This window comes from Dermochelys coriacea, chromosome 5 (assembly GCF_009764565.3).
Source record: "Dermochelys coriacea isolate rDerCor1 chromosome 5, rDerCor1.pri.v4, whole genome shotgun sequence".
Taxonomy (NCBI): Eukaryota; Metazoa; Chordata; order Testudines; family Dermochelyidae; genus Dermochelys; species Dermochelys coriacea.
In genome coordinates, this window is record NC_050072.1 from 1259969 (window position 1) to 1286581 (window position 26613).

Genomic DNA, 26613 nt, shown 5'->3' on the forward strand with positions numbered 1-26613 from the left:
GTGACGACTACTCCTGAGCTGTGGTGCGTTGCGGGAGTTCCTTCAGATGGGTATCAACCAAAAGTTAAGATTGATCAATTTATAATCAGCTGTTAAATACTATAAGCGAAGTCCAATACCAGGTTGCAATAATGTTGAAGGCGCAAAATCAGGTAGCTAATAATTGGCTAGATCATTTTAATGACGAGTGCTGGGAGGTGGGAACTTACGTTATGTATAGATTTTACACTGAGAAAGGACATGTTCTTAGTCCGTGGTGGATGGGTCCTGTAATGATTGTAAATAGAGCTGGTATATCAGTTTATGAGATTAAAATTCCAACAAAAAGAGGAACCAACACCAAGTGGTTTCATAGTAGCCAACAAAAATTATGGAAAGGTAAAGAATTGCCATAACTCCTACATCGTAGTAATTGTTCTGTTCTGGGTTGCAGGTAATCATGTCCACCATCAGCTTGGTTTTACTGTGTATACGTTGCTTTGAATTTGTTCCAGTGGAATCCTATTTGGACATGTTTGAAGGGACCATTATTTTTGTATCACCGGGGAACATTTTGCCCTAGAGGACCCAGTAACAACCTCAAGTCCTCTGGAAATAAATGAACTGGTGTCACTAATTGTTAAGAAAGAGGGACAGAACTGTGTGTTAATTTGGCTTATGGAGAAGTTGGGAAAGTCAGGTAAATTCCAACATCTCAAAGGTTTACTGAAATTATACAACACGACCAGTGGGATGTATCGAAAATCCCAAAGACAAATGTGTGTGGGAAATTGTTAAACCTTTATTTGGTAACTGCACCAAGGTTAAAGTGTCAAGTATACCAAAGTCATGCGGGTGCTTGGTCACAAACATTCCTGACCACTTTCCAGTAGGTTTAATAATTGGAAATATCTCATCTTCCTAGTTTGTGGGTAAATCAAATGGGATTATAAGGTTGAATACTCCAGTCCAGTCCCTCCTTCTTGGGTCGGTTTGTAAGGTTTCATTTTTACCTGTTTGTAATCAGCTCAATATATGTACAAAGCCTGCATCTACACTTACTGCAATTCCCCTAACTAATACAACACCAAAGAAATTTGAGCCGGTGTCAACAACTAAATACCCAGGTAAAGGGAGGTGGTGCCCTATTGGGAGGTTTGCAGTGGTCCCAGCGTATGAAAGAGGAAAATGTAGTATTAATGATGTGTTAATTGTGTAAATCTGTTCAAATTTAATATTGTGCCTGCAGATTCGGGCATGTGGACCACAGTAGGGCCATATGGAGTGCATGTAACTAAATCCCGGTTTAGGTATTCCCCCTCCTGAGGTTAGTGCAATTGGCCCAATAGTTATAAGAGAAGAAGCATGTCAAATTGTACAGTCACATCCATGTTTCACTATCAAAAATGTTATTGTGTCTACGCATCCCTAGACTTGTACCAAGCATGTGCTCCCTATGTACCCTTACTTACCACTGGATGGAGAGCATGGTTAAATACCATTGCAACATCTCATCTTATGGTGAAGAGAAGTGTAGCATCAGTTCTAGGAGGACTAGGCGCCAGTATGGGCATAGTGGGGTTTATTAATTCTGGTAAAGCGGCCAGTAAATTAACCAACATGGAGCATAGCTTGTCTGATCTAAAATAACCTTTGTCCACTGCCCTGTCTTATATATCCAAGGTCCATCTAAATTTAGTTACTGTTCTATACGAATGGTACCTCACTCAGAGAATGGACATTGACCAAACTGTACAAGCCTTGGGAAAGCTGCAATGAGATTTGTCTGAGGCTATCTCGTGCACACAAGTACGACTATGGATGCAGGCAGTAATGGCTAATATTGTAAGGGAAGGATATCAAGGAGAAATTGCACCAGAAATCAGGCAAGTCCTCCTTCCCCAAGTGCATAGGAACAGAAGTACCAGCAGTTCTGGAAAGTGCTGTATTTTTTATATGACTCCCAACAGCAAACTCTCCAGTACATAATTTTAACTGTCTATGAAGGGGAAGTTTTCCAGGTGTGGCCAGTTCTTCCTTTAGGGTTATACATTAAGCACACTTTAATGCTTCCACAAGACCTTCTGCACTGGGTCACTTTAAAAGATAATGAATATCATCAGGTTGACCTAGACACATGCCAATGGCACCTTAAGGCAGGCTATCTATGTCCCCACTAAAATATATATCAGCCCTCATATCTGTCTATCCAATCAGGGTAAATGCCATTTCAATTTTGAGGTGCAGCTGGTCAATACTTCCGAATTAATAATAGTTAAGCCAGGATGTGTATGTGTTCGAAGTACATATTCTGAATTTATAGTAAATCAGTTCTATTGTATTCCAAATCCACAAATCCATAGCATATTGTCACGGAGTCCCCGGGCGATGCTCTGGAACTGCTCCCTACGAAGCCAATCAGGACTCTGGGGAAGTCTCCTTTTTGTGAGCAGACTGTCTGCAGGACAAAAAGCTCACACAGCTTCCACCTTCCTGGGTCTGACCTCGGAGCAAGTGTTAAGTCTCTGGAGGATCTGCCTCTCCTAATGCAAATGGAGCAGTTCTTAGAGGGTGTGCCTGAGGAAATAGAAACGTACACCCTATACTGAACTTACTGCCAGAGACTTGGACATTGTCCATGGCGGAGACAGTATACCTAAAATTCCTCTATTCTGGACAGGACATCTGCTACCCAGTTCTCTTTTCTTTTCCTCCTGAGCATGCTGCCTCTTTCTTTCCTTCTCCTTCTGGGCAGTTTTCTGTGTTTCAATCTCTTTGTCTTTTAAGTCCAGTGCTTGCTGGTGTGCAGCCCTTTGTCTGGCTGCTTCTGCATCCATGACAGCCTTTTCCCAGGCAAATTATCATCAATTTCCATTTGTCTCCCCTCAAGACTGTCACTCGATGAGCTGGGATACCACTGATAACAACCCTCCTGCCAGAACAGGCGCCCCTCCACTCCTCTCTTGCTGAGTTAGACGCTCCAGCACAGACCCAGAGGTTGGGCCACACCTCTCTGCAGTTCACTGAAACTGAGATTTACTCAACTATGGGGCTTCTCAGTTAACAGGGACTTTCACAGTGCCCAGTATTCAGCCTTTCTGAGTAATCTGCAAACTGTGCAATTCTAGCCTCCTCTGAGCTTCACTCTCACTCATTTTGCTTACTTTTCAGTCCCTATTTCCCTTACCTGAAATAAGCAAACAGAAAATAACAAACCAATAACCATTTTGTCTGTTCTCTGGCCACCACACTTAAAACTCACTCAAAATCACTACCAGTGTCTCAAAGCAATCAGTTGTGCACAGATCCTGTTTGACTATGCCACTGTGACAGGTTTGGTCACAGAGATCCCCTTGGGACTGTCACCTGACGTGCTGAAATTACCTCTGAGCCTGTTTTCCCTGCCAGCTTGGGACTCCAGAACCCTGCCTTGTTGAGCCAGACGCACCAGCCTGCTGCAACACAGACCCAGGGTCTGGTCCACGCTCCCAAAGCTGCAGACTTTAACTGAAAATAGCTCAGCAGGTCACCTATCTCCAGCACCCAGACACCTAGCTCCCAATGGAATCCAAACCCCAAATAAATCCCTTTTACTCTGTATAAAGCTTATACAGAGTAAATTCATTAATTCTTCACCCTCTATATTACTGATAGAAAGATATGCACAGCTGTTTGCTCCCCCAGGTATTAATCACTTACTCTGGGTTCATTAATAAACAAAAGTGATTTTATTAAGTAAAAAAAGTAGGATTTAATAGTTTCAAATAATAACAGACAGAACAAAGTAAGTCACCAAGCAAAATAAAGCAAAAACATGCAAGTCTAAGCCTAATACATTACGAAACTGATTACAGGTAATATCTCACCCTCAGAGATGTTCCAATAAGCTTTTTTCACAGACTAGACTCCCTCCTAGTCTGGGCCCAATCCTTTCCCCGGTACAGTACTTGTTAGTTCCAGCAGACATCTCAGGTGGTAACTAGGGGTTTTCTCATGTCTGGCCCCCTTTGTTCTGTTCCACCTCCTTTTATAGCTTTGGCACAAGGCGGGAAGCCTTTGTCTCTCTGGGTCCTCACCCCTCCTTCTAAATGGAAAAGTACCAGATTTAAGACAGATTATTTCATTATCAAGTGACATGGTCACATGTCACTGTAAGACCGCTAGACTCCATTCCCCATGGGCTGGCCCACATGTACACAGGGAAGCTTTCAAGTAACTAAGGCCATGTACAACTGATTGTTTCTGGAGCACCCTTAATGGCCTCCACTTAATACGTTTACATCAGTGATACAAGTTTAGATCTTATTCTTCTAACTCCAGATATATAAATAATACATGCAAACAAACAGGATGAACACACCTAGTAGATTATAAACTTTCTAATGACACCATACAAGGGGTATTTAGCATAAAGCATATTCCAGTTATGCCATATTCATAAGCATATTTCCATAAAGCATATGGAGTTCAACGTCACAATTTCCTTATAGCATTCCCAGACCCTATCCTAAAACCTAAAGTATGCCATGTTAATTCTCTAAAGCCTTTTTATTCCCAAGAAATCAAGATTCTCCAGTTTACAAACCAGGAGAGAGACGACGCTGAGTGGCCTGAAGAAGTCTACTACAAAGGAAAAAGCAACAGTTGCCTAGAAGAGGTGAGCTTTTCCATAACCCTTGGGCGTAAGCACCAACAGCAAATCCAGGCGCTGTGCACCAGCTTTGTGCCAATGTTTTTAGCCACCCCAGGACGGACAGAATGGGCATACCACTCCATTGACACAGGTGATGCTCACCCAATGAGAGCCCAACCCTACTGGATGGCTCCTCAAGTCAAAACTGCGATAGAAAGGGAGATCAAGGACATGTTACAGAAGGGTGTAATCCGCCCCTCTGAGAGTGCATGGGCATCTCCAGTGTTTCTGGTTCCCAAACCAGATGGGGAAATCTGCTTTTGCATGGACAACCGTAAGCTAAATGCTGTAACTTGCCCAGACAACTATCCAATGCTATGCACAGAGGAGCTATTGGAGAAACTGGGACATGCCCAATTCATCTCCACCTTTGATTTAACTAATATCCAATCTGTCATAATTATACAGCTAAGGGTAGCCTAGAATTCCTCCTTACCTGTAAGGTGTTAAGAAGCTCAAATAACCTGGTTGGCAGCTGACCAAAAGGACCAATGGGGAAAGAAGATACTTTCAAATCTTGGGGGAGGCTTTGTTGTTCTCTTGGGAAGCAGAGAAGCATCAGGTCAGAAAACTCCTTCTCCTATAAACAATCCTAAAAGTCTCTCATATTACAAAAATTGTAAGTAAAAGCCAGGCAAGACTTGTTAGGTTATCTTTTGTTCTGCTTGTGAATTTTTCCTTTGCTGGAGGGAGGTTTATTCCTGTTTTTTGTAACTTTGAAACTAAGCCTAGAGGAAGTTCTGCTGTGTTTTTAATCTTTTGTTACCCTGTAAAGTTATATTCCATCCTGATTTTACAGAGGTAATTTTTACCTTTTTTTTAAATAAAATCCTTCTTTTTAAGAATCTGACTGAGACCCAGGGGTTTGGGTCTGTGATCACTTTGTAACCAATTGGTTAGGATATTATTTTCAAGCCTCCCCAGGAAAGGGGGTAGGATATTTTGGGGGAATAGGAACTCCAAGTGGTCCTTTCCCTGATTCTTTGTTAAATCACTTGGTGGTGGCAGCGTGCCGTCCAAGGGCAAAGAATTTGTGCCTTGGGGAAGTTTTAATCTAAGATGGTAGAAATAAGATTAGGGGGTCTTTCATGCAGGTCCCCACATCTGTACCCTAGAGTTCAGAGTGGGGAGGAAACCATGACATGGTGGCAGCGTGGTGGGATCATTTTGAACCGAAAGCACAGTAGGATTTTGAAAGGACAATTTTTTTTTCCTTTTGGCTGCTTGGAAAGCAGGGAGGGTTTTTTTTGAGGATTTTTTTTTTTAAAGCTGGGAGTACCTGGAGTTTTTTTTCTCTGCCTTAGGGCAGGGTAGTTAACCTCCTGCAGGAGAATTCACAAGTGTTTATTTTTCTTTCTAGCTCTTGGGTTAGGCTAGATTAAACAAAGAAAGGCTAGGGTGACTGACAGTGACATCCAAAAGAAATTAGAATTAGCCAGATTCGAAGCTGATGAGAGACAAAAAGAACACGATAGATGGATGGCCTTAAACCGCTTGGAATTGGAGGCAGAAGAAGCTGCCCACAAGAGAGCCCTGGAGTTAAAAGAAAGAGAGAGGAAGCATGAACTGGAGGATAAAGAAAGAGAGAGGAAGCATAAACTGGAGTTAGAGACAAAACGCTTAGAGATAGAAAGGGCTAAGCAGAATATACCAGACAACCCTAGCAACCCTTCTCCAGGTACTGCTTCCCATCCCAGAAAACTCCCCACCTACAAGGCAGGCAATGATACAGAGGCCTTCTTAGAAAATTTCAAAAGGGCCTGCCTTGGGTACAGCATCTCTACAGACCAGTACATGGTAGAGCTGAGGCCGCAGCTCAGTGGACCCTTAGCAGAGGTGGCGGCTGAAATGCCTAAGGAACACATGAACAGTTATGAACTTTTTTAAAAAAAAAAAGCCAGAATCAGAATGGGGCTAACACCCAAGCATGCCCATCAGCGGTTCAGAGCCCTAAGGTGGAAACCAGACGTGGCATGTTCCCGACACGCTGACCACATTGTGAAAAATTGGGATGCCTGGATATCAGGAGCAAGCGTTAAATCTCTGGAGGATCTGTCTCTCCTAATGCAAATGGAGCAGTTCTTAGAGGGTGTTCCTGAGGAAATAGAAAGATACATCCTAGATGGGAAGCCCAAAACTGTAATCAAGGTGTTGGAAATGGGTGGAGGTGGTGGAAAAGGGGCGGGATAGCTCAGTGGTTTGAGCATTGGCCTGCTAAACCCAGGATTGTGAGTTCAATCCTTGAGGGGGCCATTTAGGGATCTGGAGCAAAAACTGGGGAAAAAAAAAACTAGTAGCAGTTTGAGTGGATATCAGAAGGGGCAACCCAAGACAATACCCTACCACCAGGGGCAGCCCAAGGCCCCACCTACATCCCAAGAAAAACCCCAAACACCTTATCATCCCACCACACCCGTCTCCAGCAACCCACCTTGCCCCAGTGACCAGTCAGTTGGGCGATGTTTTAAATGTAATGAGCTGGGGCATATGAAGGCCAGCTGTCCCAAGAACCCCAACAGACTGCAGTTCATTTCACCAGAGTCATACCAAAGGTCCACAGGCCCAGATGCCTCCCAGGTACCCTCAGAGCGAAGGGAAACTGTGAGTGTGGGCGGGAAGAAGGTTACAGCGTGGAGAAACACTGGAGCATATGTGTCAGCTATCCACCAGTCCTTAGTGGACCCCAAATTCATCAACCCAGAGGCACAAGTGACAATTCAACCCTTCATGTCAAAATCTTTAAACTTGCCTACAGCCGAGTTGCCTGTCCAGTACAAGGACTGGTCAGGAATGTGGACTTTTGCAGCCTATGATGATTATCCCATCCCCATGCTGCTGTGGGAAGACTTGGCCCATCATGTGAAGCTAGCCCAGAGGGTGGGAATGGTCACCCGCAGCCAGACTAAGCAGGCTTCCACACCTAGCTCTGTTCCTGAGCCTTCCAACAGGGCCCCGTCTGTGTTAGCAGAGACCCAGACTGAGATGGTGGAACCGGACCCCATGCCAACGACTGCAACGGCCGTAGTGGATCCAGTCTCAGAGTCCCAGCCAGAGCCAGGCCCAGAACCGGAACTGGTGGAGCAACCAGCACCAGAACCATTGCCAGCCCTGAGTCCAGCGCTTGCAACCCTGTTTGCAACCCCAAGACCAGAGGGCCCCACCGAGCCCGCCCTGGCAGCAGCAGCTGAACCTGCGCAAGAGGCTCAGCCGGAGCCTGAAACACCCCATAGCGTACCTGCGGAGAGCGGGTCACTGTCCCCGGAACCAGCCCCATCCCCTGCGTCGCTTCCCGAGGGACCAAGCCCAGGTCTACCATCCAGTGAGGAACTAAGGTCTCCAGCATCAAGGGAACAGTTCCAGGCCAAGCAGGAAGCAGATGAAAGCCTCCAGGGAGCTTGGACGGTGGCACGGAGCAACCCACCGCCTCTCAGCTCTTCTAACCGATCCCAGTTTGTGGTAGAACGAGGACTTTTATCCAAGGAAACTCTTTGTGGGGGGCACCGGGAGGACTGGCATCCTCAGAGACAGTTGGTAGTTCCAACTAAGTACCGGGGAAAGCTCTTGTGCTTAGCGCACGATCATCCTAGTGGCCATGCTGGGGTGAACAGGACCACAGACCATTTGGGGAAGTCATTCCACTGGGAGGGAATGGCCCAGGGAGGAGATGACACTGAGAGGCCTGAAGGTGTCTAGTACGAAGGAAAAAGTGACGGTGGCGTGGAAGAGGTGACCTCTCAATGACCCTCGGATGTATGCAGTGCCAGCAGATCAAGGAGCTGTGCACTAGCTTCGTGCCAATGTTCTCAGCCACCCCAGGAAGGACCGAACAGGCATACCACTCCATTGACACAGGTGATGCTCACCCAATGAGAGCCCAACCAAACCGGATGTCTCCTCAAGCCAAAACTGCTATAGAACGGGAGATCAAGGTGGGTATACAGATGGGTGTAATCCACCCCTCTAACAATGCATGGGCATCTCCAGTGGTTCTAGTTCCCAAACCAGATGGGGAGATACGCTTTTGCATGGACTATCGTAAGCTAAATGCTGTAACTCGCCCAGACAACTATCCAATGCCACACACAGATGAGCTATTGGAAAAACTGGGATGTGCCCAGTTCATCTCTACCTTAGACTTAACCAAGGGGTACTGGCAAATACCGCTGGATGAATCCGCCAAGGAAAGGGCAGCCTTCATCACCCATGTAGGGTTGTATGAATTTAATGTGCTCCCTTTCGGGCTGCGAAATGCACCCGCCACTTTCCAAAAACTTGTAGCTAGTCTCCTAACGGGATTGGGAGAATCTGCAGTCACCTACCTTGATGATGTGGCCATCTTTTCTGATTCATGGGCAGAATACTTGGAGCATCTGCAAAAAGTCTTTGAGCGCATATGGGAGGCAGGGCTAACTGTTAAGGCTAAGAAGTGTCAAATAGGCCTAAATAGAGTGACTTACCTTGGACACCAGGTGGGTCAAGGAACTATCAACCCCCTACAGGCCAAAGTGAATGCTATCCAAAAGTGGACTGTCCCAAAGTAATATAATATCTCATTGAAAAGGTGACAGGGCCAGAAAGAGTTAATTAACTCACAGACTGACCTGACCCATGGCCGAACTTTAAAGACTGGGTTAGGAAGAGATGAAAATGAACAGAGCTGTGAAATGCAGCCAGCATTGTTAGAAATAGAAGGGTAGATGTTTGTTCAGGTCTTGTGATGTAAGCAAACAAGTCTTGTTTATTGCTATAGCTTTGATTCAAAGAGGAATATTAACATTTAGGAAGACACTTGAGTTAAATAGTATTGTCTATGTCTCTTTGAAGGTTGTGATAACCTGTGTCTGAACTGTTTAATGGATTATCTTGTGCTAATTGCCATGATGTTTGGAAGAAGGAAAGTTAAGCCTATTGTTTTCTCAGGCCAAAAGGCTGCAGGAAATGTATAAAAACCTTGGAACACGATCCTTCTTCGTCTCAGATCTGCTTTGAGTTTCAAGAAGGGGAAAACTTAAGACATAAGGATTGAGATCCCCAGTCACTGACTGGAGTCACCCTGAATATGGACATTGGACTATAACCTCTGGACCATTTCTAAAAGGACTTTTGGCCACTACAAGCTCAGCTCTGCTATGTATCTGAACCTCAAGAATTGAATCCAAGTCTATCTGTATATTGATCTTTTAACCAACACACTCTCTCTTTTCTTTTTAAATAAATTTCAGTTTAGTTAATAAGGATTGACTATTAGCGTGTATTTTGGGTAAGATCTGAGTTATCATTTAACCTGGGTCTGGGGCTTGGTCCTTTGGGATCAGGAGAACCTTTTCTTTTATATGATGAATAAGATTTTCAGAATTTATCATCCTATGTTTGACATGTGTGTCTGGATGGAGGCCTGAGGCTGGTAGTTTAAGGGAACTGCATTATTTGGACTTTTGAGTAACCAGGGAGGTACTATAGAAGCTGTTTTGGACTGGCTTGGTAAATCTAAGTATTGGAATATCCACCAGCATTTGGGGTTTGTCCGCCCTGTTCTGTTTCCAGTTCACCCTGATTGAGTGACCTTAGCTGGCTCCCACAGGCAGCACTGTCACAGGGCTTGGAGGGATATTTTGGGGGAATAGGAACTCCAAGTGGTCCTTTCCCTGACTCTTTCTTAAATCACTTGGTGGTAGCAGCATACCGTCCAAGGGCAAAGAATTTGTGCCTTGGGGAAGTTTTAACCTAAACTGGTAGAAATAAGCTTAGGGGATCTTTCATGCGGGTCCCCACATCTCTACCCTAGATTTCAGAGTGGGGAGGGAACCCTGACACAACCTAAACCTCCCCCACTGCAACTTGAGACCATTACTCCTTGTTTTGTCATCTGCTACCGCTGAGAACGGTCTAGATCCATCCTCTTTGGAACCCTCTTTCAGGTAGTTGAAAGCAGCTATCAAATCCCCCCTCATTCTTCTCTTCTGCAGACTAAATAATCCCAGTTCCCTCAGCCTCTCCTCATAAGTCATGTGTTCCAGTCCCCTAATCATTTTTGTTGCCCTCCACTGCATGCTTTCCAATTTTTCCACATCTTTCTTGTAGTGTGGGGCCCAAAACTGGACACAGTACTCCAGATGAGGCCTCATCAATGTCAAATAGAGGGGAACGATCATGTCCCTTGATCTGCTGGCAATGCCCCTACTTACAAAGCCCAAAATGCCGTTAGCCTTCTTGGCAACAAGGGCACACTCTTGACTTATATCCAGCTTCTCGTCCACTGTAACCACTGCCTGGCCCAGGATTCCCCAAGATGGTCTTGGCTGAAAGTCACTTATTTCTGTGCTAACAAGATCTGTTCTATGCTATGTTCTTGTCAATTTAATAAACCTTCTGTTTTACACTGGCTGAGAGTCACATCTGACTGCAGAGTTGGGGTGCAGGGCCCTCTGGCTTCCCCAGGAGCCCCACCTGGGAGGACTCCCTGCGGGAAGCAAACGGTGTGGAAGAGGATGTTGAATTCTCCAAGATCAGACCCAGGAAGGTCAAAGTTGTGTAAGCTTCTTGCCCTGGAGACAATATGTTCAGGGAGAGGAGGCTCCCCCAGAGTCCTGGCTGGCTTCATACGGAGTAGTTCCAGAGTCATTACCACCAAGTCTTGTGTTTTGGATAATTTTGTTGGTTGTTTAAGAAAATCCTCATCCATCTCGTCTACCAGGTTAGGTGATCTATAGCAGACACCTACCTTGTTTTTGTTTTACCTCTTTTGTCCTTACCAAAGACTTTTGAGAAGTCTGCCTCCAACCTGTATCTAAACCTCAGTGCAATTGTATACATCTTTGATATACCCGGCAATACCTCTTCCCTTTTATCCCTGCCTGTCGTTCCAGATCAAGCTGTACCCTTCTCTACCAATATTCCAGTCATGTGAACTATCCCACCAAGTTTCTGTGAGGCCAATTATGTCAAAACGATTATTCACTAGTATTTCTACTTCTTCCTGTTTATTCCCCATACCTCTTGCATTAGTATACAGACATTGAAGAATAATTGTAACTGTATACTCTATCCTAGGCATGACTGTTTTTATAAAGGCAGTTGATTTATTTAAGAGCTACAGCTTAGAGAGCTCTTGAATTATGAAGGTATTTGAATACTTGGATACCTTCCCCAAATACTTCCTTCCATACTTATATTCCCCACTGTTACATTCCTTGGTATATACCTATGTTATTACCTAAATAAAAGCTTTAAATAAGAAGTTAACCAAGTTATTGATCTGTGAGGTGCTTTTTTCCTTCCGGATCCAGCCCGGGTCCCACTTATCTAATTCAGAACTTTGAGTTCACAATACATTTTTAAAAGCTGATCCAGATCCAGACTAACACTGCTACCCCTCAGATACAATACATTTTTAGGCTTTTCTGGGTCAGTGGCCAATAGCACAGTTTCATTGCACACATTGCCTGGCTCTAAACCCCTTTAAGAGCCAGTGACCATTTCAGCAACTGTAGTTAGGTTCACTGCTCCTTTACAAAATGCTTCTGTAAACATGCTTTACATTTTTTACATAACATGTGCACTGTAAAGGGATAACATAAGAATGGCCACACTGGGTCAAACCAAAGGTCCATCCAGCCCAGTATCCTGTCTAACGACAGTGGCCAACACCAGGTGCCCCAGAGGGAGTGAACCTAATAGGTAATGATCAAGTGATCTCTCTCCTGCCATCCATCTCCACCTCTGACAAACAGAGGCTAGGGACACCATTCCTTACCCATCCTGGCTAATACCCATTAATGGGCTTAACCTCCATGAATTTATCCAGTTCTCTTTTAAACCCTGTTATAGTCCTAGCCTTCACAACCTCCTCAGGCAAGGAGTTTCATAGGTTGACTGTGCGCTGAGTGAAGAAGAACTTCCATTTATTTGTTTTAAACCTGCTGCCCATTAATTTCATTTGGTGACCCCTGGTTCTTATATTATGGGAACAAGTAAATAACTTTTCCTTATTCACTTTCTTCACACCACTCATGATTTTATAGACCTCTATCATATCCCCCCTTAATCTCCTCTTTTCCAAACTGAAAAGTCCTAGTCCCTTTAATCTCTCCTCATATAGGACCTGTTCCAAACCCCTCATCATTTTAGTTGCCCTTCTTTGAATCTTTTCTAATGCCAGTATATCTTTTTTGAGATGAGGGGACCACATCTGTACGCAGTGTTCAAGATGTGGATGTACCATGGATTTACATAAGGGCAATAAGATATTCTCCGTCTTATTCTCCATCCCTTTTCTGATGATTCCTAACATCCAGTTTGCTTTTTTGACTGCTGCTGCACACTGCCTGAATGTCTTCAGAGTACTATCCACAATGACTCCAAGATCTTTCTCCTGATTAGCTGTAGCTAAATTAGCCCCCATCATATTGTATGTATAGTTGGGGTTATTTTTTCCAATATGCATTACTTTACATTTATCCACATTACATTTCATTTGCCATTTTGTTGCCCAATCACTTAGTTTTGTGAGATCTTTTTGAAGTTCTTCAAAGTCTGCTTTGGTCCCAACTATCTTCAGCAGTTTAGTAACATCTGCAAACTTTGCCACCTCACTGTTTATCCCTTTCTCCAGATAATTTATGAAGAAGTTGAATAGGATTGGTTCTAGGACTGACTCTTGGGGAACACCACTAGTTACCCCTCTCCATTCTGAACATTTACTGTTTATTTCTACCCTTTGTTCCCTGTCTTTTAACCGGTTCTCAATCCATGAAAGGATCTTCCCTCTTAATCCCATGACAACTTAATTTACGTAAGAGCCTTTGGTGAGGGACCTTGTCAAAGGCTTTCTGGAAGTCTAGGTACACTGTGTCCACTGGATCCCTCTTGTCCACATGTTTGTTGACCCCCTCAAAGAACTCTAATCGATTAGTAAGATATGATCTCCTTTTACAGAAACCTTGTTGACTTTTGCGCAACAATTTATGTTCTTCTGTGTGTCTGACAATTTTATTCTTTGCTATTGTTTCAACTAATATGCCCGGTACTGACGTTAGACTTACCGGTCTGTAATTGCCAGGATCATCTCTAGAGCCCTTTTTAAATATTGGCATTACATTAGCTATCTTCAGATAAGTGATTTTGAAATGAAGAAAATATTTTTAAAAAGCAGCCATTTTATGTTTTTTTGGTATGCTTCCCAGAAACTTGTATAACATGTAAGTAAGGTAACAAGAGAAGGAAAAGGTGTGATGTTACTGACATAATTTGTGACTGTATAGATCATTGTTCCAACCACTGTTATATATTTGTAGCAAATATTGTACAAAGGTTGTTGTGTGAGATGTCTATGGAAAGGTTATAATTTGCTGATTATGATGATGCTATTTGCATGAGTGTATCATTTTTGTAGTTGAAGTTATGAATATTGGCTATGTACTTGTATATCAATTTGTTTTGATTCTAAGTAGTCTCAGTGAAGCATTTGGTCAGCTTCTTGAGAAGGGACTATTCTCAGTAAGTGCCCAATCAAGAAACACTTATCGATGCATCCGATGAAGTGGGCTGTAGCCCACGAAAGCTTATGCTCTAATAAATTTGTTAGTCTTTAAGGTGCCACAAGTACTCCTGTTCTTTTTGCGGATACAGACTAACATTGCTGCTATTCTGAAACTTATCTGACAATGGACTTTGGGAGATGCCAATCCACATCTAAGCTTTCCTGGGAACATTAAAACTAACATGTAAACAATGGTGTCGGCCTGTAAAGAACTGAGTCATGCATGGACATGTGACTTGCCCATGTGACTTCAAACTATATCTTGCTGTGATCTTGCACAGGAGAACCAAGGGATTTCCACCCACAAAAGAAAGCCTATAAAAGGCTGCTGCATCTCCTCCATCTTGTCTTCAATCCTGCTTTTTATTTCTGGGGGGACTTTGCTACAAACTGAAGTTCTGAACAAAGGACTGAAAGACCCATCCCAGCTGTGGATGTTCTCCAGAGACTTGATTTGAACCTGCAGTTTATTCTATCACTGTTACAAGCCTGAACCAAGAACTTTGCCATAACTGTATGTAATTGATTCCATTTAACCAATTCTAGCTCTCATCTATATCTTTTTCCTTTTATGAATAAACCTTTAGATTTTAAATTCTAAAGGATTGGCAGCAGTGTGATTTGTGGGTAATATCTGATTTGTATATTGACCTGGGTCTGGGGCATGGTCCTTTGGGATTGGGAGAACGTTTTTTTCTTTTACTGGGGTATTGGTTTTCATAACCATTCGTCCCCATAACGAGTGGCATTGGTGGTGATACTGGGAAAGCCTTGGCCTGTAACTGCCCTGCTCGAAGCAATTTGTCCTGAATTGACACTCTCAGAAGCGTCCCACCAGGGGCAGCATCATTACAAAAGGGTATGGGGGATATTGTAGGAAGATATCCAAACTGCACTGTTTGGCTAGTTAGTCAGCAGGGCTGTTAAAGAGCTATGAATAGGTAGACAGAGAATGTGAAGCAAGATATTATTGCGAGTCACGTGGTGTTCAACTCACAGGAAAATACTGCTTCCAATATCTAGAGAAATTGGTAAAGCTCATGTGAAAGGGTAAATACTACTTCCCTATTCACTTTCTCCACACTATTCACAATTTTATAGACCTCTACAATATCCCCTCTTGGTCATCTCTTTTCCAAGCTGAAAAGTCCCAGTCTCTCCTCATGTGGAAGTTGTTCCGTACCCCGTATCATTTCTGTTGCTGTTCTCTGTATTCTAATTCTAATATATCTTTTTTGAGATAAAAGAAAAGGAGTACTTGTGGCACCTTAGAGACTAACAAATTTATTAGAGCATAAGCTTTCGTGAGCTACAGCTCACTTCATCGGATGCATTTGGTGGAAAAAGCAGAGGAGAGATTTATATACACACACACAGAGAACATGAAACAATGGGTTTATCATACACACTGTAAGGAGAGTGATCACTTAAGATAAGCCATCACCAACAGCAGGGGGGGGAAGGAGGAAAACCTTTCATGGTGACAAGCAGGTAGGCTAATTCCAGCAGTTAACAAGAATATCAGAGGAACAGTGGGGGGTGGGGTGGGAGGGAGAAATACCATGGGGAAATAGTTTTACTTTGTGTAATGACTCATCCATTCCCAGTCTCTATTCAAGCCTAAGTTAATTGTATCCAGTTTGCAAATTAATTCCAATTCAGCAGTCTCTCGTTGGAGTCTGTTTTTGAAGCTTTTTTGTTGAAGTATAGCCACTCTTAGGTCTGTGATCGAGTGACCAGAGAGATTGAAGTGTTCTCCAACTGGTTTTTGAATGTTATAATTCTTGACGTCTGATTTGTGTCCATTCATTCTTTTACGACAGTATCCCCGATACTGCCACGGCTAACCTGGTGGCAGAACTTTGTGACTTTGTCCTGACCCATAACTATTTCACATTTGGTGACAATGTATACCTTCAAATCAGCGGCACTGCGATGGGTACCCACATGGCCCCACAGTATGCCAACATTTTTATGGCTGACTTAGAACAACGCTTCCTCAGCTCTCGTTCCCTAATGCCCCTACTCTACTTGCGCTACATTGATGACATCTTCATCATCTGGACCCATGGAAAAGAAGCTCTTGAGGAATTCCACCATGATTTCAACAATTTCCATCCCACCATCAACCTCAGCCTGGACCAGTCCACACAAGAGATCCACTTCCTGGACACTACGGTGCTAATAAGCGATGGTCACATAAACACCACCCTATATCGGAAACCTACTGACCGCTATTCCTACCTACATGCCTCTAGCTTTCATCCAGATCATACCACTCGATCCATTGTCTACAGCCAAGCGCTACGATATAACCGCATTTGCTCCAACCCCTCAGACAGAGACAAACACCTACAAGATCTCTATCATGCATTCCTACAACTACAGTACCCACCTGCTGAAGTGAAGAAACAGATTGACAGAGCCAGAAGAGTACCCAGAAGTCACCTACTACAGGACAGGCCCAACAAAGAAAACAACAGAACGCCACTAGCCATCACCTTCAGCCCCCAACTAAAACCCCTCCAACGCATCATCAAGGATCTACAACCTATCCTGAAGGACGAGCCATCGCTCTCTCAGATCTTGGGAGATAGACCAGTCCTTGCTTACAGACAGCCCCCCAATCTGAAGCAAATACTCACCAGCAACCACACACCACACAACAGAACCACTAACCCAGGAACCTATCCTTGCAACAAAGCCCGTTGCCAACTCTGTCCACATATCTATTCAGGGGATACCATCATAGGGCCTAATCACATCAGCCACACTATCAGAGGCTCCTTCACCTGCGCATCTACCAATGTGATATATGCCATCATGTGCCAGCAATGCCCCTCTGCCATGTACATTGGCCAAACTGGACAGTCTCTACGTAAAAGAATGAATGGACACAAATCAGACGTCAAGAATTATAACATTCAAAAACCAGTTGGAGAACACTTCAATCTCTCTGGTCACTCGATCACAGACCTAAGAGTGGCTATACTTCAACAAAAAAGCTTCAAAAACAGACTCCAACGAGAGACTGCTGAATTGGAATTAATTTGCAAACTGGATACAATTAACTTAGGCTTGAATAGAGACTGGGAATGGATGAGTCATTACACAAAGTAAAACTATTTCCCCATGGTATTTCTCCCCCCCACCCCACCCCCCACTGTTCCTCTGATATTCTTGTTAACTGCTGGAATTAGCCTACCTGCTTGTCACCATGAAAGGTTTTCCTCCTTCCCCCCCCTGCTGTTGGTGATGGCTTATCTTAAGTGATCACTCTCCTTACAGTGTGTATGATAAACCCATTGTTTCATGTTCTCTGTGTGTGTGTGTATAAATCTCTCCTCTGTTTTTTCCACCAAATGCATCCGATGAAGTGAGCTGTAGCTCACGAAAGCTTATGCTCTAATAAATTTGTTAGTCTCTAAGGTGCCACAAGTACTCCTTTTCTTTTTGGTTTTTGAATGTTATCATTCTTGACGTCTGATTTGTGTCCATTCATTCTTTTACGCAGAGACTGTCCAGTTTGGCCAATGTACATGGCAGAGGGGCATTGCTGGCACATGATGGCATATATCACATTGGTAGATGTGCAGGTGAACGAGCCTCTGATAGTGTGGCTGATGTGATTAGGCCCTATGATGATGTCCCCTGAATAGATATGTGGACAGAGTTGGCAACGGGCTTTGTTGCAAGGTTAGGTTCCTGGGTTAGTGGTTCTGTTGTGTGGTGTGTGGTTGCTGCCACAAGTACTCCTTTTCTTTTTGCGAATACAGACTAACACGGCTGCTACTCTGAAACCTGTAATTTTTTGAGATAGGATGAGAAGACCTGCACACACTATTCAAGGTGTGATTATATCACAGATTCATATAATGGCATTATGCTATTTTCTGTCATAGTCTCTCTCTTTCCTAATGGTTCCTAACATTGTGTTCGCGTTTTTGACTGCTGCAGCACACGGAGCAGATGTTTTCTGAGAACTATCCACACTGTTTCCAAGAAGAAAAGCAGTACTTGTGGCACCTTAGAGACTAACAAATTTATTTGAGCATAAGCTTTCGTGAGCTACACCTCCCCTCGTCTCAGCTTCCTTTGCGTAAGAGCCTTTGGCGCGGCTCCTTGTCACAGGTGGTCTGAAAGCCCAAGGACGCTCTGTCCACTGGCCCCACTTGTCCACGGGCTGGCCGAGCCCCTCCAAGAACCCCAGCGGCTCGTGGGGCCTGGTTTCCCTTCACAAGCCTTAGCAGTGGGGGTGTCTGAGGCAGGCCTGGGCGCGGGGAGCCCTGTCAGCCTTGTGGGTGTGCTGGGGGGTGGGAAACCTGCCGACAGGCCCCTGGCTGGACGGGCGCAGCGCCTCACACAGGCTGCTGGGCCCCCTCGTCCGCCCCGAGCGCCTGAGGAGAGTCTTTCCCGCCCCTGCCACAGCGCGCGCGCCCAACGGCCGCTCAGCCGCCCTCTCTGCTTCCCGCCCAAAACGCGCCCGCGACGTCCGGCTCGCTCTCTGATTGGACACGGCCACGGCCGCGGCAAGAGTGAAGCTCCTCCCCCCTCCAACCTAATTAGTCTGAAGCGCAGGGGCCCGCCCTTAGCATCCTGATTGGGTAATCGGATCCACCCTCCTTCAGGCCCCGCCCACTACCCCAGGACCCCACCCCCTTCCCTGAGAACCCTCCCTGGATTGCTCGGGGAGATTCTAACCCCGCCCCATACCTTGGCTCCTCCTCGGATTGGTCAACGCTCCCACGTCCCGCCCCTCCTCCTTGGACTCTCCTTGGATTGGTCCACACTCACCGTGACCGCGCCCTTCCAGCCCGCCCCTCCTCGGTACCCCTCCGGATTGGTCTGGTCTCCCTCCGGCTCCGCCCATCCCGTGCCCGCCGAGCCCCCATTGGCTGTAGTCCAGCGCGGTCAGTCACTCGAGCTGGAGCAAAGGTTGAACGGGGAGCGTGTCCCGTAAGTAACGCCGAGCCCCCCCGCCCCACGTGACGGCTCCTCGAGTGGGAAGCTGATACCCCCCCGCGAACCTGGAGCCTGGAGGGGGGGAGCTGGGGGGCAAGGAGATGGGGTGCTGGGGGGACAAGGGGAGAAGGGCTAAGAAGAGCTGTGATGGGGCAGGGGTGCTGGGGGGCAAGGAGATGGGGGTGGGGGTGCTGGGGAGGGCCAAGGAGATGTGGGGGAGCAGGGGTGCTGGGGGCAAGGAGATGGGGTGCTGGGGGGACAAGGGGAGGAAGGCTAAGAAGAGCTGTGGTGGGACGGGGTGCTGGGGGCAAGGAGATGGGGGTGGGGGTGCTGGGGAGGGCCAAGGAGATGTGGGGGAGCAGGGGTGCTGGGGGGCAAGGAGATGGGGTGCTGGGGGGACAAGGGGAGAAGGGTTAAGAAGAGCTGTGATGGGGCAGGGGTGCTGGGGGGCAAGGAGATGGGGTGCTGGGGGGGACAAGGGGAGGAAGGCTAAGAAGAGCTGTGGTGGGACAGGGGTGCTGGGGGGCAAGGAGATGGGGTGCTGGGGGGACAAGGGGAGGAAGGCTAAGAAGAGCTGTGGTGGGGCAGGGGTGCTGGGGGGCAAGGAGATGGGGTGCTGGGGGGACAAGGGGAGGAAGGCTAAGAAGAGCTGTGGTGGGGCAGGGGTGCTGGGGGCAAGGAGACGGGGTGCTAGGGAGGACAAGGGGAGGAGGACTAAGAAGAGCTGTGGTGGGGCAGGGGTGCTGGGGAGGGTCAAGGAGGCGTGGGGGGAGGGCTAAGAAGAGCTGGGTGGAGGGGGTGGGGATGCTGCAAAGGGCCAAGCGGGGGCTGGGAGCGGGGGCGGGGCCAAGGAGGCGCATGGGGGGAGGGCTAGGAAGAGGAGGGGGTAGGGTTGCTGCAAAGGGCCAAGCAGGAGCTGGGCCGGGAGGCAGCAGTGCTGGGGATACTCCTCCCTTGCACCCGCCCTGTGACTGTCTTGCCAAGCCCAAGGGCCTGAGGCAGCAGCCCCAGTAGTTAGCCGCAGGGCAGGGAGGGGCCAAGAGAGCTCCTTGCAGTGACTCTGCTGCAGCCCACTGACAGGTGCTGGGGTGCAACACTGAGCCCAGAGGGGGGCACGAGCCAGCCGGGGCGAGTCTGGCGGCCCTCACCTGTAAAGCCATTTCCTGTAACACCTGTGATGCGGAGGAGAGCGAACAGGTGAGTGATGCCTGCGACCAGGTGGGAGGGAGGACAAGGGAGTCAGGGCTCCGGAGAGCCATCCCGGGGAAGATAATCCCAGTAACTCGGCAGGGGGTGGGAGAAACCGGAATGGCTGAGAAAAACCCGGCACTGAGAGTGGGTAGGAAATGAGACCGGTATTTCCAATTTGATGTGACTGCCTCAAATCTTTGGGCCACTAAGACAGCCCCACAGAACTGATGCTGCCTCTGAATGTGGTTCTCACATGACCACCCATGGACTGTTGCTTTCCACTTTGCCCACCTTAATACCAGAGAAATTCTTCCCTCTGGGTAGCTCAGAGAAGAGCAACAGAAACACTCAGGGGGTGGGAGAGCCCTAGTGATGGAGCAGGACCCCCTGGTGCTAGGCACTGTAGAGACAGCAAAAAGAAGCCCATGCCCCAAAGAGCTTACAGTCTAAGGAGTAAGACAAGCGACAATATATGAATGCAGACAGAGAGGGGAGCGTAACAAAACAGATGGTTCTGGTGAGTATGACAGGCTGTGAGCTCTGTACTCTCCAGTAGCCTAATCCTTGCCAAGCATTTCCCTGGCAAAGGCGACTTTGAAGGAGGCAATGAGGTGGTTTTGTGGATGTTTACAGGAAGCACCTCCCTGCTGTAAGGGGCAATATGGGAGACCTGTAGGCAGGTGCTATTTGGGAGGTCAGCAGTGCAGGAGCCCAGCAATCAGGCCAGATCTCCCAACAGCAGTGCAGGCTCCATGTGGTTGCACTGTCCCACCCAAACAGCCATGCTGGAGGGGGAGGAGGGAGAACCCATTGTGGCTTTGGCAAGACAGTGCCTGGAGCTGGAATGGTTCCTTGCCTTTCCATGTGACTGAGCTCAGGATCCCTTTCTCCTAAAACCACTGGACTCCACATTCCTGGGCTTGACCTTCCCTGACCTCCTGTCAAAATGGGCCTCATGCACCTTCTGTAAGTGACAAGCCCCTTGTTTGGGCTTGTGACTAAAGCATAGGACTGGGAGACAGCCACTTTCTATTCCCTGCTCTTGAAAGTACAGAAAAGACTAATGAAACAGATTTGCTGTGTGAGCTCAGGTCAGTCCTGGCCTCACTTAGTGCCTCAGTTTCCCCCTATAAAATCAGAGTGACAATCCTGTCCCTTGCACCAAAGGAACATGACAGTTAGTGTTAGTAAAGTGCTTTGAGCTACTCAGACAGAAGGAGGTAAGGGGTGATTACTTATTTATTACTACAGTTACCCAGAGAACACTGAGAATAGGTGTTGTGAGGGGGAAGAGAACACAGAGGACCCCTTGGAGCATCACTGGCTGAATTCTCCTACTTCTGATCTCACTCTGGCTAGGGCAGGAGAATCTCTTGTCCATTATAGTATCTGGGGCCTGAAGATGCAGTCTCTTCTGCCTGGGAATGCAAGGTCTCCAATCTCAGGAGTTTGATTTCCTCTCTCTCTCTCTCTCTCTCTCTCTCAGGAAGCAAAGCCAGAGTGCAATGGGACAAAGCCCAGAACAAGACACTACAAGGAGTAACTGGACCTCCTGAGATTCTGCCAGGACCTGCAGCATTTCAAAGCTCTCTAGTCCCAGCCCAAGGGGAGACCATCGGCTGCAGTCCATACAGCATTCATTTTACTTGCACTGAATCCACTTGAAACTATTCATGGCCCAAGAATCACAGTGGGGACTTGACTTGGATGCTCCTGTCAGATTAGGCTCTGCAGCCCAGCGTGAAAGGAGTCCGTAGTCACTGAACAGCAGTGATCCAGACTTGGTGTGAGATGTGTGTCCTGCCCCCCTGCAGTAGCCAGATCACGGTGTCCTTTCTGACTGCTTTGCCCATGCATGTTCCAGATGACCTTTCCATCACCTACCCCACGGTGCAGCACATGCATGAGACAGCCAGTGACCCAGCTTAGTAAAGCGCCTTCCATATGCTTCACTGGCTCTCTTGCTCAGGCTTGCCCTATGTGTCCTGGCATGTGCATGTTGCTGAGGAATTCCCTCCCTGCCTTGTCTTCTCTCCCTAGCCAGGCAGGGTTGGTATAATTGCTGGAGCTGTCGTGCTTACAATGCCTGTTGTTTGCTTCTCCCATGGCATTGATGCATCCGTGGTACTTAAAAGGGCTGATCTGTGTCAGCGGCCTTCTCTCACTCATCCTGCTTTGGTGCCTGCTGGTCATGACAGTTGATGTCCAGAAGAGATGGCAGCTTTCCAGTCGCTTCCCCATCGTCCAAGGGAAGCTGCCCAGAAGGTCTCGCTTTGGGGCCATTGAATCTACCCAGAGGGGCGTGGACTTTCCATCTCTGTTCACTAGCTCTCTCACATATCCTTACTGTGAGCCTGGGCAGCTGCTCCTGATCCTCGTGACTTCAGCCCCAGGGAATTCAGAGCCCAGGCAGGTGATCAGGAGAACCTGGGCTGCCCATGAGGGACCGACAGCATACCAATGGCAGTCTGTGTTCTTAGTCGGCCAGTCTGCAGATGTTGGGGTAGCCCAGGGCATCCAGAGAGAGCAGCAGGAGTTTGGAGACATCCTGATTGGGAACTATCAGGACACCTATCGGAACCTCACCCTGAAGGTCATGCATGGGTTTAAGTGGGTGGCCGAGCAGTGCCGGCCCAGCTACATTCTAAAGACAGATGACGACTGCTTCGTCAACACAGACCGGCTGCCGGAGTTCCTGCTGGAGCACAACACTATTAAGACGGGCCTGTATGCAGGATCCCTCTTCTCCAGGGAGAAACGGCAGGTCATCAGGGAGCCTTCCAGCAAATGGTTCGTCTCCAGGCAAGACTACCACCCAGAGGAATACCCGCCATACGCCAGTGGCATCGGCTACATCCTGTCTCTGGATGCCGTTGAGCAGATCTTGTGGGCAGCAGAACATGTCCACCCCATCCCAGTAGAAGATGCCTACGTTGGCATCTTGGCTGAGAAGGCTGGAATCCGGGTGAAATCCAGTGCGCGCTTCGCCAAGCACAACGTGAGGTGGCGAGTCTGTAACTACCGCTACCTGATGGTGATTCATCACCTGAGCCCACGTGAGCAGGAGGTGGCCAAGGGGAACATGCTGCAGGCTCGGAGTGCTTGCCATGACAGTCTGGAGGTCACCAGGTGGAAGTGAGCCACTGTCTGCCAGGAGGGCTGACAAGGGACCTGGCAACCTCATGCCTGTAGCACAGTCTGAAGGGGGTTATACAACCGGTGCTCAGGGTTACCTCTACCCCAAGGCCTCGTCCCAGGCTCTGGAGGGTGGTGAAGCACTGGAATGGATTGCCTAGGGAGGTGGTGGAATCTCCATCCTTTGAGCTTTTTAAGGCCCAGCTTAACAAAAGCCCTGGCTGGGATGATTTAGCTGGGGTTGGTCCTGCTTTGAGCAGGGTGTTGGACTAGATGACCTGTGGTCGCTTCCATCCCTAATTTTCTATGATTCTAGGTCAGCCCCTGCCATGCACTCTTGCCTGGCACTCTAGCTGTCTACCCTTCCATTGTTATGGACTTCCGGAGAGTGAAATGGCCCTGCCCGGCTTGCCTGACAGGCAGCATCTTACTTGCCATGAGGTTGGGGCTGGGAGCCAGGAGCTCTGGAGTGGGAGTCCCAGCTCTGCTACTAACCTCAGGCTAGTGACTGACTGATCTTGTGCCTCAGTTTCCCAACCTGTAACGTGGGGATAACTATCTGACTCCACTCCAAGGCCTGTGGAGAGTAATTGGTTCATGTCTGTAGGGCTCTGAAAAAGTGGTGTGGGAGGGGCCAAACATCATTAATACAGAGGGACTCAAGGTCTCAGTATGTCATGGCCAGCTGAGGCTCCTGCTATTTAGATGCATCATGGCATGCTAGGACCTGTAATCCCCACAGGCTGGCTGCAGTCTGCTTCAGTCTGTGGCCAGCTGCTGGCAGCCCTTAGCTGAGCTAAATTGGAAGGTCCAAGGTCACCAGGACTTCGCTGCTTCTAACACTACAGTGCCCTGGGGCGCAGGGTGAGCCTTGGAGCTGAGAGGGGAGGACACCAGCCATGACAAATGGGAGTGGGGATGGCCTCGGCCTCCAGAAGAGGGCGTGCTCCTCATGCCCAGTGTCTCCAGCCCTCCCACAGCTGAGGCTCTCACTGGCTGCCTTATGAAGCGGGGGTTGCTCAATGTGTGACCTACCAAACTAGCAGCATTACTAGCCTCCCTGCATGCTGCTGGTGAGGCTTGAAAACACCAGGGTAGCCCAGAACCCCTGCGGGAGTGACCCTGCTTTCCCCCATCTCTATCACCTTCCCATGGTAGGGGGATGGGACTTACCTGTGCTTGGTGCAATGGCACAAGCCAAACGAACTGCACCTTCTCATGCTGCATCTTTCTGAAGGAAGGCCCAGGGTGGCCTGCACTTCACCAACACCTGGCCATGCAGCTTGTTCAGGCTGCCAGGCCCCATGGGTGCTAGTGATATGTGTCAGGTGTAAATGGTACTCGCTCTCCTGATCCGTGCATGCTGGGGACCCAGGTACCTGTTGTTCTAACGAACCTGGAGCACTTTCCAGACTGAAAGGACACTAGGAAAGGGAAAGGAGGACTTGTGGCACCTTGGAGACTAACAAATTTATTTGAGCATAAGCTTTCGTGAGCTACAGCTCACTTCATCGGATGCATTCGGGTGAATGCATCCGATGAAGTGAGCTGTAGCTTACGAAAGGTTATGCTCAAATAAATTTGTTAGTCTCTAAGGTGCCACAAGTGCTCCTTTTTGCGAATACAGACTAACACGGCTGCTACTCTGAAACTAGGAAAGGGTTAATCTATGCAGCTGCTAACTACAAAACTGTATTAAGTAACGGCTGGGCTCTGTTCCTTTCCCTTGGCAAGACACTTCCTCTCTCTCTGCCTCAGTTTCCCATCCCCAGGCAGGGGGTGAAACCAAACTCCCACTGATCTCACGTATCAAGGTGCTCTCCTCCAACTAGCCCTGTGCAGGGTGCTACTGGGATGGGAATAGCTGCTTTTACAAACCAACGCTAACCACGCCCACCTCCTTCAGCTCTGCCCTGCTGGAACTTCCCTGGAGTTCAGCCATAGCAGCCAGCTGGGGAGAGGAAGTTAGTCATGGGAGTGGGCTCCTGCCCCTTGGGCACAGGGAGGCTACGGCTAGTTAGCCTGTAGTGTGAGATATCCCAGGGGGCCTGATTCCCTGCCCCACAGTGCCTAGAAAGGGCTCCCCTCTGGCCCATCGAGGATAACTCCCTGCTCTGGTGCCCAGCACTCAATCAGTGTTACTGACATCCCAGCAGCAGGTGCCAAACAACCCATGCCAGCTCAGCCTGCCCCACGGTTCCCAACCCTACGACTGCCCAGTAGCATTACCTCATGCTTTTGCCACTATTGTGCAGTTGGGGTCCCCTTGCTGGGGGGACAGGTCCACCCAATTCTGCCTCTCAGCCTTACTGATAAACTTAGGGCCCCTGAGCACATGATGCTGGACAGTTGCTCAGGTAGGGTAGGCCCAAGGCATTTGTGTAATCCCTGCTCACAGCAAGGCTCGCTGCCAGGGAGGCTGCACTTCATTGGCCTGGAAAAGAACTAGTGCCGCTGCAGGCCGGGGGCATGCCCTTCTGCGTCCAAGGCCCTTGGCTTTGGGAAGGGGGCTTTGGATAGTGCCGGTGCTCTGTAAATAATCAGCATCAATGACACTAGAGGAAGCTGATGCCCAGCTCAGTAGAGTTGTAGGGAAAAGAGGGGGAGGGAAACACTATTCAAACCTGGTGCTTTGCCAGCTGGGCATGCTGCTCCCACCTCGGCTGCAGTCTGCTCAGAGCTGGACTCTAAGGCCTAGAGAACTTGCATTGCTGTAGCCCCTTGGTCATGGCCCAGCACCCACAGCGTGAGGTGCTGTACAAACAACCCATTTTCCCCTCTGCCAGAGCCTTCTCTGGTTGGTTTTAAACATTCCTAGCCACACGGCTTCCCTCGGGGTGGGCCTGGCCACTCGGCACAGAGCCACTGAGCGAGGGGCCATCCTGTGATGGCCAGGGAGCAGGAGGGCCACAGTCAGTGCTGGGTGCTGTTTTCTCTGACGGGTCAGAAGGGACAGAGCTGTTGGGGGTGGGAGATGGTAGCTAACAGCTGCCTTTCACTGAGGCTTTGTTCTGCAATAAAGGTTACCAATAGCTGCCAATGGGAGAGGTACTTTTCGGGGGACTGGGGTCATTCTTGCCTGACTGAGATGCCACCCCTTGGAGCTCTGGCTTGG

The 26613-nt window shown here is 48.0% G+C and overlaps 1 protein-coding gene across 3 annotated transcripts; it reads left to right on the plus strand.

Moving 5' to 3' along the window:
* The first annotated feature begins 19107 nt into the window (after positions 1–19107).
* Positions 19108–24695, plus strand: LOC119855895 (beta-1,3-galactosyltransferase 5-like). Of its 3 annotated transcripts, XM_038402809.2 has the most exons (3): positions 19129–19166; positions 20253–20369; positions 21850–24695. In XM_038402809.2, the coding sequence occupies exon 3, from the start codon at positions 22468–22470 to the stop codon at positions 23500–23502; it is 1035 nt and encodes a 344-aa protein (XP_038258737.1). In that variant the 5' UTR covers positions 19129–19166; positions 20253–20369; positions 21850–22467; the 3' UTR covers positions 23503–24695. The 3 variants fall into 3 exon arrangements, with proteins under 3 accessions (XP_038258739.1, XP_038258737.1, XP_038258738.1); XM_038402811.2 differs by lacking the exon at positions 20253–20369 and having other exon boundaries at positions 19108–19166; XM_038402810.2 differs by lacking the exon at positions 19129–19166 and having other exon boundaries at positions 20101–20369.
* The last annotated feature ends 1918 nt before the right edge of the window (positions 24696–26613 follow it).